Source organism: Lagopus leucura, unplaced genomic scaffold (assembly GCF_019238085.1).
Source record: "Lagopus leucura isolate 7727_CA_CO unplaced genomic scaffold, USGS_WTPT01 Super-Scaffold_100157, whole genome shotgun sequence".
In the NCBI taxonomy this organism is placed as follows: Eukaryota; Metazoa; Chordata; class Aves; order Galliformes; family Phasianidae; genus Lagopus; species Lagopus leucura.
The window spans coordinates 5,956,977-5,974,920 of record NW_024962334.1 but is presented as its reverse complement, the minus strand read 5'-3'; the positions used below and the strand labels follow the sequence as shown (position 1 = coordinate 5,974,920).

Genomic DNA, 17,944 nt, shown 5'->3' with positions numbered 1-17,944 from the left:
CCTAAGCTTTTTTTGATGAAGCATTGGTTAATACTTAAGCTCTGTAGGTGAAAAATAAACATAAACCACATCTTATACCTATATCCAGCAACTGATTAAAGCTTCTCTTTACTACAGCAATATTACCACAGCTTGTAAATGCTCACTTTCTCCACTTTGCTCCTTGAACCTGAATAAAATCCAACACCAGCACAGAAATGGGAACGAAATTACTTCGAAAACCTTTTTGCATCCTCCTGATATCACACAACAGTGAAATCAATGGTGTTCTGCTGGCACTGACACTGCATCTCTACAGGTACTTAACCAGACTAAGACATTCTGCACAAAATCAATGTAAACCAGAATCCTCATAACCCTACCAGAAACAAAGGAGTGCTACACGCTGATTTTTCATCTGATAAAGCAACAAAGTATCACAGTGCATTAACCACGTTTTAACATTTTTATTTTAGAAAGTGAACATATCCATTAAAAAAAGAAAATGCACGGAGTTAAAAAAAAACCCAAACATAAAACTAATGACAAAACTGCAAAAACAAGATAATTTTACCTAGTGAGTCCCAACCATTAAATAGACTTCACCACAGAGAAGTTTTACTTCATTATATTACCAGTCTCTTGATTAGGTACACAAAGACAACACTTTCCAGTAATTACCTAGTCATTAGAAGATCAACTTCAGGAATCACTGAATAATACATCATGGGCAAATATTTTCATGCCACCCAGGAGGCAATCTAATGTACATATGTCACAAGGTACATCTTTGTGAGGTATTACAGTACACGGGAACCATTCCCTTCGCTTTCTAAGGAATAAATTCTCCAGTCAGCAGCTCCACCAGCAACTCAATCACAGACTGTTGCCAGAGTTTCCAAATCCCCACCAACTTCCCTCAGAAATTTTCCTTCTGTAACAGATTACACAAGTTCAGATGAAAATGAGTCAAAACAATAGATACAGAAAACAGGAAGGCTCAGAAGAAAAAGTCACCCACTATTTCAGACAGGCAACAGACACTCTCAAGTTACAAGCTTCAACTGCTCCAGAACATTTAATACCTTCTCTAGCTCAAGCTTTGCCATTTGTGCTAAAATGAAAGCATGTGGTGAGATAACTCTGGAAGTAACTAAGTAATTTCTAAAATATGGATCTATTGAACCAAAGTACACCTCAAAAAATCTTAAAACACAGCTTGCATAATGCAACCCACTTGTACTAAACAGACTGTAAAGGGGAAATGCTGAAACAGTTTTGTCCATACAATCTTTCAGAGTCATGTCCTAGACTCAAACTGGAAGAAAATCTCTTCCTAGTACTTCTGCATCCCCATCTCCAGAGACATTTCCCTCCTCCTTTTCCACTTTTGGTCCATCACTTTTCTTCCAAGAAGCCAGAGAAGAAATGGTAGAGGAGCTTCATCCCAAGTTTGCAGCCTTTTACAGTGAGCACTGGAAGAGGTGCCTCAGACTCCTGCGCTTGGGTTAACCAGAACTCAAGGGCAGAGGGGCCTAACAACTCTCAAGAATATGAGAGGATTCCTTGCTTGAGCTTTGTCTAGACTGCAAGATGAACTCCTAAGAATCAGTTCAACCATTCAAATAATTTGAGAAGGAGCTAACAAGAAATAAGTATTTAAGATTATTCTGTTGATATGCAGAGGAACTTACCTGCTTTTCTATATTTGCTATACAACTGGTTTTTCACTGTCTTGTTTTTCTTCAGAGTCTTCATCAGATCCTGAACAAGAAGAGAGGAATGTCATCAATTCAGTTGAGAAAATAAGTACTGGTGATAACTCATCTTGCCAAGGAATAAATGTTGGCTCCACTTTTACTTCCTTTTATGCTATATTCTACTGCTTCTACCCATAGACTACTTCTACCCATAAACCTCAAGATAGACTTCACATCTTTAACTAAAATTCTTTTTCAGTGTTAATCATTAGTCATTATTTTTAAGCCCCATTACTCCCAGAGGTCATGCTACCACATCAAATTCTAACTTTCCACGTGGATAAGACTGCAAATTTACATGCAATCACAGAAATTTTCTTGACAGTATGCTGGTATAGCACAGCATTACACTCAGAATTGTTTTAATGCTTTGTCATCCCTAGATGGAGCTCTAAGTCACCGATTACACTAAGACACTCAGCAACCACAAAGGCAGCCACTAAACGAGAAGAGTCACCAACATTAATTTTTCTACAGCGCAAGATGGGCAAAAGCATCTGCAGCTGTATGTGGATATTATTATTTTAAATACACTGCACAGTAAAGCAGAGCTTTACAAAATAGATTTCTATTTTAGGGTAAGAAGACTGACATGGGATCTTGGGTTCACAGTAGAGAGTACTAATTTCCTTGAAACATCTACAAACCCATTCCTCGGTATTGCAGTATTCCCATTTATTGCTGGCTTACTCACCTCACAGCTCAACTGGAACAAAGTGCTCAGTACACAGACTCAAGGTATAATTAATGCTTGCTCTCAGTTCAACACACTCAGCACTTCACACAGGAAGCTTTTTATTATGAGAAAGGAGCCTTCAACTGAAACTTCAGTTGGTCTTTTGAGCAGTTTCAAGTTCACTGCCTAACCTAAAATACTGCAAAGCTTCAAGTTCAGGCTGGATAAAATAATGTAATGCTGAATAAACACAAGTGCTAGCAGGGAGAGAGGGCAGAAAAACAGCAGCCACCTCCATTCAGTTGCTGCCCCATTTTCTTTGAGACTATCTTTTTTCTAACACCTCTGGGACAAGTCAGAAGACTCACCAACTATCTGCACTGCAATTCATCTGGTAGGTCTTGAATAAAATGAATTGCTGAATAAAATAATCTTTTATTTCAGGATTATGAAATACAGTCTCTATTCATCCTCCACTCCCATACACTACGAAGAAAAAGAAATATGCAGAAGTTTAATGCCATTAAGAAAAATCTTCACAAATGCTACCATAATTACCTGCTACAGATTCAGGAGGAGAATAGAACTGGCCATCAGACAGGACTCCTGGGTGAAGGAGAGCTGCTCGTTCGGAAGCATCCTGTGCTATCAAAAATCCTAACAGGAAAAAAAATAAATCCAGACATCACCTCACAGCTTAAGATTAAATCTTGGTCTTAAATACCAAGATCAAGCACCTTCAAGACTGAGGTACTGTATTAACATTACAAAACTGCTGATTTAATGTGCAGTTTCTGTAATTACAGGCAGCTAGGGCAACAAAATCCAGCAAAAGAGAATACTGTACACAAGTTAAGGAATCCTTCATTCCACTCCATGAGAAGGCACGTTAGGATGCCATATGTGAACTTAGCAGCATCCACCATCTAACTAAAACTTTGACACATGTATTTTTAATGCTCAGTGAACTGCCACGCACGATCAAATTAATCAAAGCTCCTCTTCAGTGCCTGACAAATACTGGTCTGGCCCTTGCAACTTTTAACTTTGTGTGCCTAAATAAAAATCCCACTTCATTGAAGGCATACGTTCCCTTCTAGAAAAATTACGCCACGTATTAAATTTTTTAAACAACTCAATGTTTTTTAGAAGCTGAAAGATACATTCTTCTGACAGTATGGGAGCAAACACTGCCAGCTTCAGTGACTGAGGGAGACACAGTAGAAACTTACTGTTTTCTTCTTCAGCTTCTTGTGGTAACACTTTGAAGTCCAAGAACCAGGTTTCAATCCATGCAAGTATAAATGATATGATGGGCAGCACGTAGCCAAAAGCACCCTGTGAGAACAGCTAGAAGAAAAAAACATTTACAACACTATAGAAATTTACCTGAAGAATCCTGCTTTAAAAGCAAGCAACCAACCAATCCCAACAAAGTAAAGCAAACGTGATTAGAATATATATACCTGTGAAATAATTACTTTTGCTAGTAAAAAGGCACTGGTCACTGCTGTTGTAAACTAAAAGAAAGAATAAGAACAGTTAATTGTATTTACTTTCTCATTTCTGCCATTATCTGACAGCTTCAATTTGAAATATTTATCAACAGAAGCATCACAGATTAATAAATCTTATCAGGTGTTATTAAAATAACCTTGTTATCTTAGCCTTTTTAATACAAACAGCTCCAAATGTTCATTTTCATACAGCTGATAGGCAGTTTAGATGATAACACTGTATAAATTGTGATCTTACTCCACAAGGAAGATGCAGTATTCTCACTAACTCACTTAGATTAAAAAAAAAAAAAGAATCAGACAGTAAATCAAACTAATTGGGAAAAAGCAAACAATTGCTCAAAAAGCTTTTCACTACCATCCAAATCAAAGTTTTCATTTCAAATAACAAAATATCTTTGCACGAGGAAACTTGAATTAATAGTTTAATTCCCATCTTCCTATTATGAAAATTAAATCATTTGATATTCCTTGGCATGGTTTAAAAATAGGAGGTGACAAAAAAGTACCTAAAAAAAAAACCCAAAAAAGCCTGAAACCAAAACAGAAGAACAGTGCACAAGTGTTACTCACTTCAACTGGCTTCTAACTCTACGTGTTTAGGTCCAGCAACTCCTTAAATAACAGCAGGACCAAACTACCATCTGGTAAGCACAAGTGGGATTTTAAGACCAACAGCTTCTTCAAAACGTTCAGTGAAGCTCTATGGATCTATTGCTTACCACCACGATTATATATATATATATATATATATATAATTGACTGCAGTTGTCAAGAACCTCCTTTCTAAGAAGGGATGCATAACCAATACTCTGTGTTGGAGCAAGGAGCAGTACATGTGCTGATGCTCATGGCTGGTACATAACATTCTAGCAACTAAAAATGTGGGAATTAACACATAGCTGATTCTTGGCACAACAAATGCCAATTATTTTTGAAATAACATTCAATATTCCCAGTGCAAATATATTTCAAGCATTAATTAGTAAGTCAGATGGTACAAGTGGTTACAACTACCCATTCATATCGGATTCAAAGTTAGTTTCCAACTTCTATTAACATGACACCTAACAAGGATCACATACACTATGCTATTAAATTCTTGTCTTCAGACTTTAAATCTTCCTAAGCATTTGACCTGAATTTCCATATATACCATCAAGATGATTCTTAACATACAGACATTAAGAGGCATCTAAAAATTTGCCTGTTGGATCCATTCTAGTTGAAACTCCATTATGCTTGGCTGCTACTCACAGCTATTGCCCACCAATGGCGCAGTCTGCACATTGCATATGCAAGTATTAACACCTTAAATCGAAAGACTGCCAGTAGCTACAGAGAAAGGAAAAAAATATTTGTTGGTTAATTCAGAACAAAGAAGAACCACAAGATTCTCAGCTCGCTAAAAATACGAACTGCTAACAGAACAAAACAGGACAATCAGCTCTGCTATTAAGAAACAAATCTGAAGGTGGGTTTGCTTTTTCAAACAATATCATTTTCCATTTTTAAAGCACAGAGATGATTGTATCGTTCACATGGCTACAAGACTCAATTTTACAAGTGTGAGCAACTGCACAAATACAAATTGGAAATATCAGCTACGCAGAATATGTTTATGATCATTTTACCCAACTGGAATCGAAGCAGATAAATCTAGATGTAGTTTATCCAGCAAATATCTTGAGCATCGCTATCTACCTTGCTCATCCTACTAGCATGCTACTGCTGTGCAACAGTATCATTAAAAACTGAAAAGACTTCAAAAATGCAATGGGATGATGTTTACTTCCTTAATATTGACTGAATTTGCTTCAGCAATCAATTATTCTTTATGAAGATGCCTGCAGAACCAAGCTACTCCAAATATTCTGCAGGAAAGATGGATGAGTTATGGGATTTCTAGGCTAGAAAATGAAATCAATAGCAGACAGATGAGATTACTGAAACAGGGAACCAAATTATCAGTTTGCCTGCATATTCTCTGATACTAGATTCTTCTAATTTGCTTTAAAAGATGCCTTGGGAATTTTAAAGATGTGAAGAAAAAAAAAAAACGCACTCAAAAATGAAAACGGATCTGAGATAGATGTGTTTCAATATTGCATATTGCAAATATGTTTCAGAATGTACAGCAGAAACAGAAGAAATTCTGTATAAGCCCACAACTCATTTTGCAGAATTCAATTAAGTTCTTTACAGAGAGAGCAGTGAGGTGGTGCTGGAACAGCTGCCCAGAGAGGCTGTGGATGCTCCGTCCCTGGAGGTGTTCAAGGCCAAGTTGGATGGGGCCCTGGGCAGCCTGGGCTGCTATGAAATGGGGAGGTCGGTGGCCCTGCATGTGGCGGGGGTTGGAGATTCATGATCCTTGAGGTCTCTTCCAACCCTGGCCATTCTGTGATTCTGTGATGATCTAGTCCCTTCCCAGGGAAAAAAAGTCAATCATCTGGCATTAAAAGTATTTAATCCTTGGTTCAACGACAGGGCAATTTCCAGAGAGTCGACATTTACATAGAACTATTTTTCCCCCTTCTTTCTGAAATGAGGTACATCACAGAAACCTGCCAGCAAAATAACGATGAGAAAAAAGGAGTAATATAGTTTGCTATCTTCTGACATCTTTGTTTCCAGTATCTCACTCCATCTGACTCGGCAAACGGCCCAGTGCAGAAACCAGAACAAATTTCTGCATTGCAACTTCAGAGCTACAGCCTCTCTGAAAAGACAGAAAAGTTTCCTGAGGCAGAAGAGCTCCTGTGCACTTCAGATGCTTATATACAGGACAGGAGAAACGCACTTAACGTTATCTGCTTATAGTACAACGTTAAAAAACCCTGTTTGAGTTAAAATACAGAAATCTGAACAAACCTGACCCACACAGGCCAACCTGTTAACAAGTTTCTCTCACTGCAAAAGATTTACTTCTGTGGAAGGGCAACAATGTCAATTTAAAGAAAACAATGTTACAGAAGAGGAGCACCGGCCTTCACCTCTTAATAAAGTCTCTGTGTTAGATCAGTCTCATTCCTGACTTTTTCCACCTCTTCCTTCTCTAAAAACAGAAGATGCAATTTAAGTCTGCCAAAGCATCTCAATTGAAAAACTTGAGCACTTGCTGCTTAAGGACTGGGCAACTCCTAGACAAGTGATATTTGGCACAAACTCTTCTGGTTTAAATCAGCAAGAAGAGACCAGCCCTATCACAGGACTCGAACCAGGAAACATTTGAGGGAAGAGGAAACTGAAAAACTGTACTTTTGCTTCTCCCTCCGACCTCCCCCATCCCTTTTTTTTTTAAGAATACTTACAAATATATCAAAATATGAAGAAGAATAGTCATAATGTAGAACTTCTTTCTTTAAGGTAGTCTCAATGCCTCCCTTTACCTACAAAGAAACAACACGCATAGCTTTAGAACAGAAATTACTTCAGCCAAAAACACAGATGCAAAACATTAACTTAGCAATTCCTGATAAACATACCCAAGGATCATTAAACCAATCAGAGGAGATGAGGATGCTACACAATTTATCACTGTTAAGAACCTGTGCTATATAAGCTACATTTCAGACTGGCCTAAAATAAAAGCAAACAAGTTGCTGGAGGTAGAAGAAATTAAGTGCAAGTTCTCCTACACAAATTCATTAAGCATTTTGTGTTTCAGAAGAATATAAACAGCTGATCAGAAAGCCACCCAGAAATTAGCTCTCATCATGTGGCTACATGATAGCAGACAGGTGATACTAAAAATCCCGTCTGATTCTTCAGCACTTGAATTCAATCAAATTCATATAATTCATATACTTGTACTCTGTACATATTTTCCTTAGCAATATATGTGCTACTTGTTTCCAGAAAAATGAGCAAAACCGAGAAATCAAAAGCACAGAAGCTGTGATCATTAGTTATTTGTAGAATGGCCTAAGACAGGTTTCATTCCTTCAGTTGTTTGAGGAGATTCAAAACTGCATTGTCCCTAGCCAGGTATCTTTCAGATGGAAGTGCTCATGATCTTTCTGTTCAAAATGGGCTACTTGTCTTAGCAAGGAGTGAAGAACCTTTACGTCCAAATTCCATTCCAAAGGCTATTTGATTTTAATACTGAAGTAGATAAGTGAGCACTGTGTAACAGTTATGTAAAGCACTGGAAAACAACAGCAGAAAGCTCTGAGTTTGATTACCATCATGCTTTCAAAGCACCACAGCATCCCACAACTCATGTTCACCATCCCAAAGCAGTACAGTGTAGATACTTTCAGGTTCTTTCCTCAACTACACTACTGAATATTTTAAAACTTTCTTTTTCCTCTAATTTCTTCCTGCTGTTCTTCACACCAACCCCAAGTTTGTTTATTCTTTCTTCTCTTCTTCCTCCCCCTCTGTAGAAAGCTGCCAACTGCCTAAATACAGCTGTCCATTGCTTGCTGATCTACACGACCATTTATTGACAGCATAAATAAGGAAGGTTCTAGTGAGAGAGAAATTGTATGTATGTTGCTCATAAACCTTTGGAAAATATTTGGGTGGAAACGGAAGGGAAGATGCACAGAAATTAATATACAGAACACTGCTGTACTGCACTTAAGGTCAATTTAAATAAAAGTTGGCTGGTCTTTCCTCTCCTCTCTTCGACGTGACATCTCAGCCCTCTCTTACAGGATAAAGAAACTGAAGAATGCAAACACAACACATCAGCATCAGCTGCTGAGTTCTGGGACAGTTCAGCAGCTTGTTCCGCATACAGGAGCACCATGTGAACACAAGGATGAACAGAGAACCACGACAGAATTGATTCAGAGTTTGCTCAAACTACCAATGAAGCAACTCTCTGAAGTGTTTAAAAATAAGTTATGCTGAGTGACAATAGGAAAGTCGTATTTACAGTGATTCTGGCAGTAATTCTGAAGGTCCAGTATGGAATCACAGAATGGTTTGTATTGGAAGGGACCTTTGAGATCAAAGACAACTGCTAACTGCTGGGATCTAGAGATGTGCAATGCTACAGCATTCCAAAAGACCACCATGAGTTCGTAGCATTCCCTACATTCTTAAATATTCTGAGGGCAATAATATGAAAAACTGTACTCTGAATACTCAACAAGAATTACAAAAGCATATTCTACTCCTCCTAGTCAAACCAGCTTTAAAGAAACTAGCTTACAGTGAGCAAAAGGAAAGCATCAGGATGCAACATGTGGGTTCTTTTGAGCCAGGCTAACTTTACGCACCGGATAGAATCGCCTTTCCACATAGCAAGATAAAAAAGTTACAGTCACAACATTATCAATTGGGCAGTTTGCTTTCTCAAATCAAATCAGGAAATATACTTTTCATTATAGCAAGCTGTTCAAGCAGTCAGCTCACAAAATTTCATCACGTCCAATCAATAATCAACATCATTTATCTTGTAATGGATGATGACCAAAAAAAAAATGTTTACTCAAGGTCTTTGTTACCAAAAAAAGGGGTACTTCCCATTTTTCATTTGTGCCTTTTCCTAAATACACACTTTACAAGCTTCAAATCCAGTTCAAAAAAATGGATGCTACTATCAAACAATAACAAAACTTCTGTCTTATTTACTTCTGGGAATTTCACAAGAACCACCTTGGTTTCCAAATTACAAATGCTGGAGCTAAAAGGCAGCAACTGTGGAAGCTTACATTGTTTGATTGTGTCCTGCCATAAACAATGTGTATTACTACATTTGTCTCAGATATATTGCTGTAAAATAAAGATTTTGGCCGTTGTAAGTATTTTCCAGGGACAAAACCCTTCAGTCACTGACTCTGAGCTACTAAGCAAGATAAAAAACACTTGAATCCTAATAAAATTAACAGTTGCCAAACTGTCACAACTACCCACAGTGATACTTCTTTACTTGCTCCCTGAAAAGTTCACTGGACTTTCAATGTTTTTCAGCACAATTCATAGGCTATAGGAACATCAAAAGGTTTAATTACATGAATATAAACCACATATCCACTAAGTAAATGCAGCTAAGCAGACAAAAAGCTCATAAAAGCTTAAAAGAATGAAACTACTTTCAACAGACACGAGTAGCATACAATTGGGATAGAAAATGTATTAACCACTCCTGAAGTGAATAAATACCTGAATAAAGACCAAGCGTACCGAAAAGATAACTCACATTTAATTCTATTATCCACAGCAAAGTTATAAATAAGAGATCAAATGTAACAAACAAACAGAAAGTCCTTCTGACGTCCGATATTCCCTTCTTCTCTCTGACATCATAGGACTCAATCCTTGCCATCAGGTGTGTTGGGTTGATGGAGTGGACATCTCGCAAGGACGGGCAGGATTCCACACTGCTACTGTGAGCATTTTCTGCATCATTTGGCACCCGATTCATCCTGGGTTGGCTTAGAGTAGTCTTTTTCCAGTTTCACCATCACTAGAATGCTGATCCATATAGGAACAACTTCTAAATAAAAAAGAAATCTACGTTAGTCAGCAAAGCCCTCAAATTCCACTATGCAATTTCACCTCACTGTGTCAAGTTTCTCTCTAGATAAAGATTCAGCACATGATCACCCTCATGGCAAAGGAATGTTTTCCAGTTCCCAATCTGACCCACACCTGGTGCAGCTCTGTGCTGTTCCTGCCCTGCCACTGGTGCACAGGAGCAGAGCCAGCATTTCTCTCTGCCTCCCCTTCTCAGGGAACTGCAAAGTCTTCTTCAGGCTGGGCAGCCTGAGTGCCCTCACCTCTCCTCACAGGATGTGCTACCAGCACATCCAGAGCTGGCACTACCAAAAGATTAGAAGTCCATTAAAATCAAGAGGGCTACAGTACACATTCTATAAAGCAAATAAGCCACTAGTGAGTCTACAGATAACCTCAGCTGCTATCACATCTTACGTTGCCAGACAGAAAGACAACTATGCAACTTAGTGGCAAAAGGTAAGGATGTCTCTACTGACCTCACCGCTTTTTAAATGAGATTATCATGTCCACTTCTTACAAAACTCAAACTGATGGCTATACTACAGGAGAAACTTCTTCCAGAAAAAGCTCCTAGAAGGAGTTAAGGTCACAGAAGTTTCAAGAAATGTTAATTTTATGCAAAATACTCAGAAGAATAAGCTAGAAGTGCTGCAATACAAATCACATCAGTGGAGTTTCTGTAACACTGCGGGAGCAACTTCTTGAAATTCAAGAACAAAGCTCTGTCTCTTCCTGCGTGGGCTGACGTTCAGTACACCACAAAATGGAAACAAACCCTTCCCACTCTTCCATCCAAAGCAGCAACAGCATTCCAGCTTCCACTATGTAAGAAAACAGGCAGAGAGAGCACAGAAGGAAAAACAAACAGGCATCTGTAACACAGCTCTGGACAAACAGGAGGATATGGGGACATGTGGGAAAAAGAAAGGTGGGGAAGGGAATAGTCAGTGCACACACATCGCAGCTGAGGGAAGGCGGACAAGCCAGTGTTAGCCCACATTTAGGTCAAGTCACACAAACATTCTCCAGGCAGCTTTTCTTGGGCTGCTGCAAGAGAACAGCAGCTGGCCTGCTCCCTGACAGAGGAGCCCTGCTTCTGACTGTGGGAAGGAGCTGGCTGAGGCAAAGCAAGCCAGCACCGATCACCAGGTCACTCAGGCACACGGCTACAAGCTGAACCCAGCACAGGAACCAAGCACATGCACAGACTGCCATCTTGCTCCAGCCTGGGAAGGGCTTCTGAAATCCAGCCAGAGTTCTTCTGGCTCTCAATCACACATCATAGGAACAGAAAAGCTGGCAGGTCTTTTGCTGGCCATAATCTTTTAAAGAGATGTGAGCAAAGCACCCTCGGCCTGAGAAACCACAAAGTGGGAATAGGAGATGGAGTTTCCAGTTCCATTAGGTGGAAAAAGAGTAAAGGCAGAAATTGTACTGCATTCTCTCTTGTTTCAAGAAGCTTCCAAGTAAGTTTAGCACAAGCATCTTCACTGCAGCCCAGCTCCCTCCCCTGTTAGCCCAGCTTTTGGTGCCAGGACTGCTGTAGAGCCTTTTCTCAGGAAGCATCAGCCTGAGCTCTGTAACCTCTTGCTCTCTCTCATTCAAGGCATACACTGATTAGAAATTATGAACACTGCTGAGCAAGTGGAGAAACTTGGAAGTTAAACTCATACCACATTTCTGCCTTTTTCTTCTTTAAAATATACTGCTACAAGGGAAGTACTGAAAACACCTGGAAGTCATACATTAAGAACATGAACATGGGATTATTTCACACTGCTGTAGTGTATCACAGAATGGCCAGGGTTGGAAGGGACCTCAAGGATCATGAATCTCCAACCCCCTGCCACATGCAGGGACACCAACCTCCCCATTTAATACCAGACCAGGCTGCCCAGTGCCCCATCCAACCTGGCCTTGAACACCTCCAGGGATGGGGCATCCACAGCCTCTCAGGGCAGCTGTTCCAGCACCTCACCACTCTCATAGTGAGGAAACTGATGAACACCTTCAGTAAATAACTAGCCCTTCTATACCTCTGTTCCAAATACCAGGCATTGATCTCTCTGCAAGTCATGTTTATCAGCTAGTTTGGTAATACCCATGTGTTATCTAAAGCAGCTGCCTACGACAGTGAAGCCATTTAGCCATTTGCTACGCAAGGAACCATTTCAGCACAGAACACAGGAAAGCTGAGAGGAAAGAAGGTCAGCTCATAACATCCTCCAGGAAACTCTGTGCCTACTGCCCAAGGATCCTGAGTCACAAGTAAAGCTCTGAAGAAAGCTCCGCCATGGATTTCCTCCATAACAGCAGGCTCACGGCTCTATCTCACGGTGAGCTTACCAGAAGGTCAAAGCGTTTGAGAGGGAAATATTTTGCCTTGAGATAAGAATTCACATTAGGAAGTTTGTGACATACTTTCTCCTCTTTTGACTCAAGCCTGATGAAGAGCTAAGAGCACATTGAGAACTATCCCATGAATTTCAGGTTGTATTTAAAGTCATTGCCATTACTGCAAACAGCACACACTGCACACGCATTAGTTTTACATCCATCCTTGAGATGCATGATTGGGATGGTGCTTTTCTACCATTCTATTATTCTAATTCTTCCATTCTACTGCACTTGCCTTAATTTATTTATATGCTTGCTATAAATTCATTTATCACACATGATTACCAGCACAAATCTTTTTCTTTGCAAGTTAAAAACTGAAACAGGTAACAGAACTTAACTGAGATACCAGAAATGATTTGGGGAGGAAAAAAATAAAAAGCTTACTTGAAAGGCTACCAAGATCCAACAGATCATAAGTGAAAGTGAAAGTGAAAGCATCATGAGAAGGCAATTTTAGGATAAGAAAACACTAGAAACAATAGCCTAAAAATATCAGAAGTCCACTCAATAAAAGAGAAGCAAAAAATAACCATGTGGATGCTGAAGACAAACAAACAAAACCAAAGAAACAGTGGCCGACATTCGGAAAGGAGACCTAAGATGCATCCTTTCCATTGATGTGTGACATTATAGTCAGCATTCAGGAGAAGTTAGATTATCTGAAGGCCCAAAGAGAAAATCATCACTGACAAAATTAAAAGCAACTGGTCCAAATCAATATTAAGTGGATTGTGTCTGAGGATCAGCAAGACCAAGCTCACGGCTGCACAGCGAACCATTCATCTGCTGCAGCTCCTCTGCTCTCCAGTTTGATGCTCATGAAATTCCTGCAAACTATAAAGCACTGCAGGATAAGGCAAACCAGCTCCACAACAGCTACTTCCATGTTGTCCTACTCCTACATCTACATACAGTTATGGATATACTTCATCTCACAATCCATGCTCTATACTGAGATCCTAACCAGTTTCTGAAGGAAAAAAAAAAAGTGTTTACATATTGTTGCATTCCACAAGCACTACACACTTTAACCAATGTAAAACTGAAAAATTCAGCTGGTGGATGCCCACAAAATTCCTAACCCTAAGTACAAGATACTGTGTGTAGCTTTTTGGCAATAGCCTGGATGCTCAAGGAAGCAACACAGCAGGAATTATGAGCTACAAATAAGTCCTCAGTTGGAGGGGAGGGACAAAGCATTTCAGCACACAGGAAAACTCTGTTACCTTTGTCTGAGCATTCAGATCTAGAGTAGCTCTGCTTGTGAAGTACAAGCTCTTACCTACCCAAGTCAAAAGATCTTTTCTTATTCAACGTACAGAATGGATACAATATACTTGAGTACAGCTTGCACAGCATACAAATGATTCTTGCACTTACACATCTGATTTCACACTGGTGAACCTTGAAAATAACTTATAAGGAGGATTTTGAAAGACGCGTAACCAAGCAGACAGCTGGATGTTAGACTAAACACTAAGCAAGAAAAGTGACTACAGGCATCCTGTTCAGAAAGGAAATTGAAACACAAAGTGTTGTTTAGCTAGCAGATTCATATTTTGTTTTACCAACTTCCTATTTTCTTTCATATGGGGTTCAATTTTTGTTTTCTATGAGATGATACCGCAGTTTAATTCTAATGCTATTTACTTAAGAACTGTACTTGAAAACTAACTTCTGATTAAAGACAACTCAAACGTTAGTTGTTTTGGTTGAAAGATGTTTCCCCAGTTTTCTTATACTCTGATGGTGATCCAACGCAAGTAATAGGGCAGCTGCACTCATCTCACATGCACACTGAACAAGGTGTTTCTCAGAGCACTGGACAAAGCTGCTGAAGAGTGCAGGACAGAGTTAACAAGCTACAAGGAGAAATGGGAATTAAAAAAAATCAGTCTAATTTTTGGGTCAGTAGGACATCTGAGGGAACAAAGACATCTTCCCCTGTCCCAGGAGTGAGTTTAACACATTCAGAAAGTCAAAGCAAAATGCTCCAACCTTGGACTGATTTCTCCCTGCCCAGCAAAATGCTGCCATCCCTCCCTATCATTTCACTTCTAGCTCTACAAGAGCTGAGAAAATGGCAGAGCAAAGAGCAGGTAAATTTGGTATTGGCAGTGCCTTGCTTTTAGTCCCATTGCCACTTCCACCCGCGTGCTTCCTAACAGCACATCCCAAATGTATGATGTGTGTGAGTGGCTTTGTACCCCCACACAGGCACATTCAAACTAGACTTGGGAACTGGCTTGTGAAAGAACAGCTCCTCAGATTTAAACCAAAACGACTTTGAAAATACACCCCATGAGGAATTCATGAGACACTTGGAAACGTACCTGTCTGGAGTTCAGCTTTTGTTTAACCAAAGCATGCTCTCGAACACACAACCCTATTCTGTTTAGAGAAAAATACTACAAAATGACAAATAAGAAGGATGCTTTACAACACGTTCCCAATTCAAGACTCAGATCTCGTTTCCACTCAGGATATTTAACCTGGCACATGCATTTCATCGTTGCTAGCATTCATAACACCTGGAGGTGTTCAAGAGACACACAGATGTGGTACTTTGGGACATGGCTTAATGGGTGATAGGAGAATGGCTGGGCTAGATAACTGTAGAGATCCTTTCCACCCTTAACAATTCTATGATTAAGTACTTAGAACACATAAAGAGCAAGCACTTCAGATACACAATTAAGTATTTCATTTGAAACCAGTACATCCCAGCTGATAACATTCACTGACTCAATTAAATAATTAGCAAAGCTAAGTGTTGGCTTTGATTTTTTAGAAGATGTCATCTTTTCTTTTTTTTCATTTGGATTATATGGACTCATTTTCCCAATGACCTGAGCTATGTCATGATGTTGAGGTTAAGACCTGTCAGCTCCCCACTGCTACATTAATGAATGTATACAGTGCTTCTGTATGTTTTATCTGCACATATACATGCCTGTAACCTACAACAGCTGTCCGCAGTAGGAAACTCACACACAGCACTGATTTCTTCAGAAAGTAGAGGGAGGTACAGAGGAAAACTGGCCTAAAAGGAAAATAGTACAAGGACAGAGAAAAGACAGTTAACCTCCAAATCCAGTCTTAGCTCTTCTCAACCTTTTCCTTCTCTCTGAAGGTGACTCTGTAGCCCACCCTGCATCAGTTCGCACTGAGAAGTCTTCTTCTAGGTATCAATAGAGTATGTGCTTTATCAAGTCAGCATTCCTCAAAATAAAAAACACAGCCCTTTAGAGAGACCAAACATTTGATGCTCACTGAAATATCAAGCTCAATACTGGGTTATTGCACAGGACACTTGTGAATGTTTGTTTGTTTTCTCTAACTGAACAACAAACTCACGCCCCTGGGCTGCTACCCATGTACTACAGGCACAAGACGAGCTCCTCCTGCACTAGCACAGAACTCTGGGACTCTTCCTGAAATACATCAGGCATTTTACACGCTACTGAGAAACGCTCAGGATTCCATCACCTCCACAGTAATTACTGAACAAAGTGGTGTGAAAGTTTCCTCCTTGAAAACTTAAAACTTCAGAGCTTCTGAGAATTAGTGTTTTTAAAAGCTGTTATCCATTTTAAAATACAATATGCTCAAATACAAGCTTGTATTTTTGAAAAATCTGCCATTCATGTTAAAATACAAGAGAAACTTTTCTAAGATCTTTCATTTGCAACTCCTATTCGATAGCTCTTGTGATTCTTCTTTATGCTTTGAAGCATATTCAATCTGTTACTTCAATTTCAATCCCTAAAATGCTTCAGTGACACTGTTAAGAAATAATTACCTGGTTCAAGCAGCAAACACTAGCAACGATGTGTATCTGAACCTTCAGCATGGAATCTTTCCATATAATTCACCTCGTTCTGTCTCTGCCAGGTAGACATTAACTCCTGATATGTGCAGAGATGCTGTTTGAGGGCTCCAGTTGGTGACTGAGTAGCTGACCTTAAGTGTCAAACATGACGACTATGAGCTACACATACCAGTTACTTACTGAGATTACATTTTTAAACCTTTATTTCTGTTATTATTCCAGCTGAATTTAACACAGCAAAACAGAAAAGCAGTACTAAGAAGCTGTCTTTCAATACGATTGCCAAGAGTTTCAAAATAAAAACAATTTTTTTAGCTGACAGTAAAATCAGAGTATATTCAAGAAGCAATGCACCTACGACTCTTTAAAGTGACTCAGCTCTTGTTGGAAGCTGCTGGCTGATGATGTGAAATCCCAGCCTGCTGCTGCCACAAGAGCCATTTACCATCACCACCTCGCCAACCTCTTCTGCAAAAGCACTGGTCACGTTTTGCTCGCTCACTTCACCCTCTGAAAGAAATCCTTTAATTCTGCCTACTAGAAATAACGCCTCACCCTACAGAACACCTCCATAATGAAGCTGCACCAGGCCTACTTACAACTCACCCAAAATCTGCTAAAAAGGATTCGAATCCTCCGCAACTAGACGTGTTCCGACAACGCTGGATTGGCTAACTCCGAGACACCAGGACTTCCATTAGTGACTAAGGCACAACGCAGCCCTCCACCCCACCGCAGAAGCCGAGGCGCCGAAGGCACAGCACACAGCTGACAGCTGCCGGCTTCCCGCGCAGCACAGCCCCATCACCGCACGGCCCCGTTCCCTCGGGCAGGGAAGGCCCCAAGGGCGGCGGCGAGCGCTGCCCACCCTCCTTCTCTCCCTCCCTCACGTAGGCGCGGGCCGCCCCCGCCCAGCGGCGGCTTCCCGCCTGGCCGACGGCTCCCCCCGCTCCAAACTCTGGGAGTTTGGCCCCTCGCTGCCGGACGGCGGCACATCCTACCCGGGCGAGTCGCTCCGACCGGAGGAGATTCGGCCGCGGCCAAGCAGTGCCGCAGGCCCCGGGGACCGGGGGGCGGAGCCGGCAGCAGCAGGGCGTGACTGACCCCCGTGGCTCCGCCCCGCCGGCCGCCTTCCTGAGCGCAAGATGGAGGCGGGAGGCGCGGGAGGTGCTGGAAGTCTGACCTGGGTGCCTTCCGTGTCGTTGGCTCCGGGCTCGGGTTGCGGTGCTGACTTCAGCTCCATCTTACAGCTCGTTATTCTATTTTTGAAGTTACAGTGCTGCAGATCATCCTTTAGGAACTCAAA

At 40.5% G+C, this 17,944-nt stretch overlaps 1 protein-coding gene across 4 annotated transcripts; it reads right to left on the bottom strand.

The window, feature by feature from the left end:
• Window positions 1-467: 467 nt before the first annotated feature.
• STARD3NL (STARD3 N-terminal like) lies at window positions 468-17,720 on the bottom strand. Of its 4 annotated transcripts, none has more exons than XM_042889117.1 (9): window positions 17,640-17,720; window positions 10,087-10,383; window positions 7,244-7,321; window positions 5,190-5,267; window positions 3,882-3,935; window positions 3,648-3,765; window positions 2,974-3,072; window positions 1,674-1,743; window positions 468-913 (listed from the first exon to the last, which is right to left on the bottom strand). In XM_042889117.1, exons 2-8 carry the CDS (start codon window positions 10,309-10,311, stop codon window positions 1,691-1,693), a joined length of 705 nt encoding a protein of 234 aa, XP_042745051.1. In that variant the 5' UTR covers window positions 10,312-10,383; window positions 17,640-17,720; the 3' UTR covers window positions 468-913; window positions 1,674-1,690. The 4 variants fall into 4 exon arrangements, with proteins under 4 accessions (XP_042745051.1, XP_042745052.1, XP_042745056.1 ...); XM_042889118.1 differs by lacking the exon at window positions 17,640-17,720 and adding an exon at window positions 17,245-17,435; XM_042889119.1 differs by lacking the exon at window positions 468-913 and adding an exon at window positions 920-1,093.
• Window positions 17,721-17,944: the final 224 nt, after the last annotated feature.

Bases quoted from the DNA above. Each gene is read 5' to 3' on its own strand.
- STARD3NL (XM_042889117.1), bottom strand. From the start codon at position 10,311: ATGAATCGGGTGCCAAATGATGCAGAAAATGCTCACAGTAGCAGTGTG. The intron at 3,766-3,881 runs GTATATATATTC...TTTTTCTTCTAG, and splicing joins CAAAAGTAATTATTTCACAG to CTGTTCTCACAGGGTGCTTT. The intron at 1,744-2,973 runs GTAATTATGGTA...CTTCTTGTTCAG, and splicing joins TCCTCCTGAATCTGTAGCAG to GATCTGATGAAGACTCTGAA.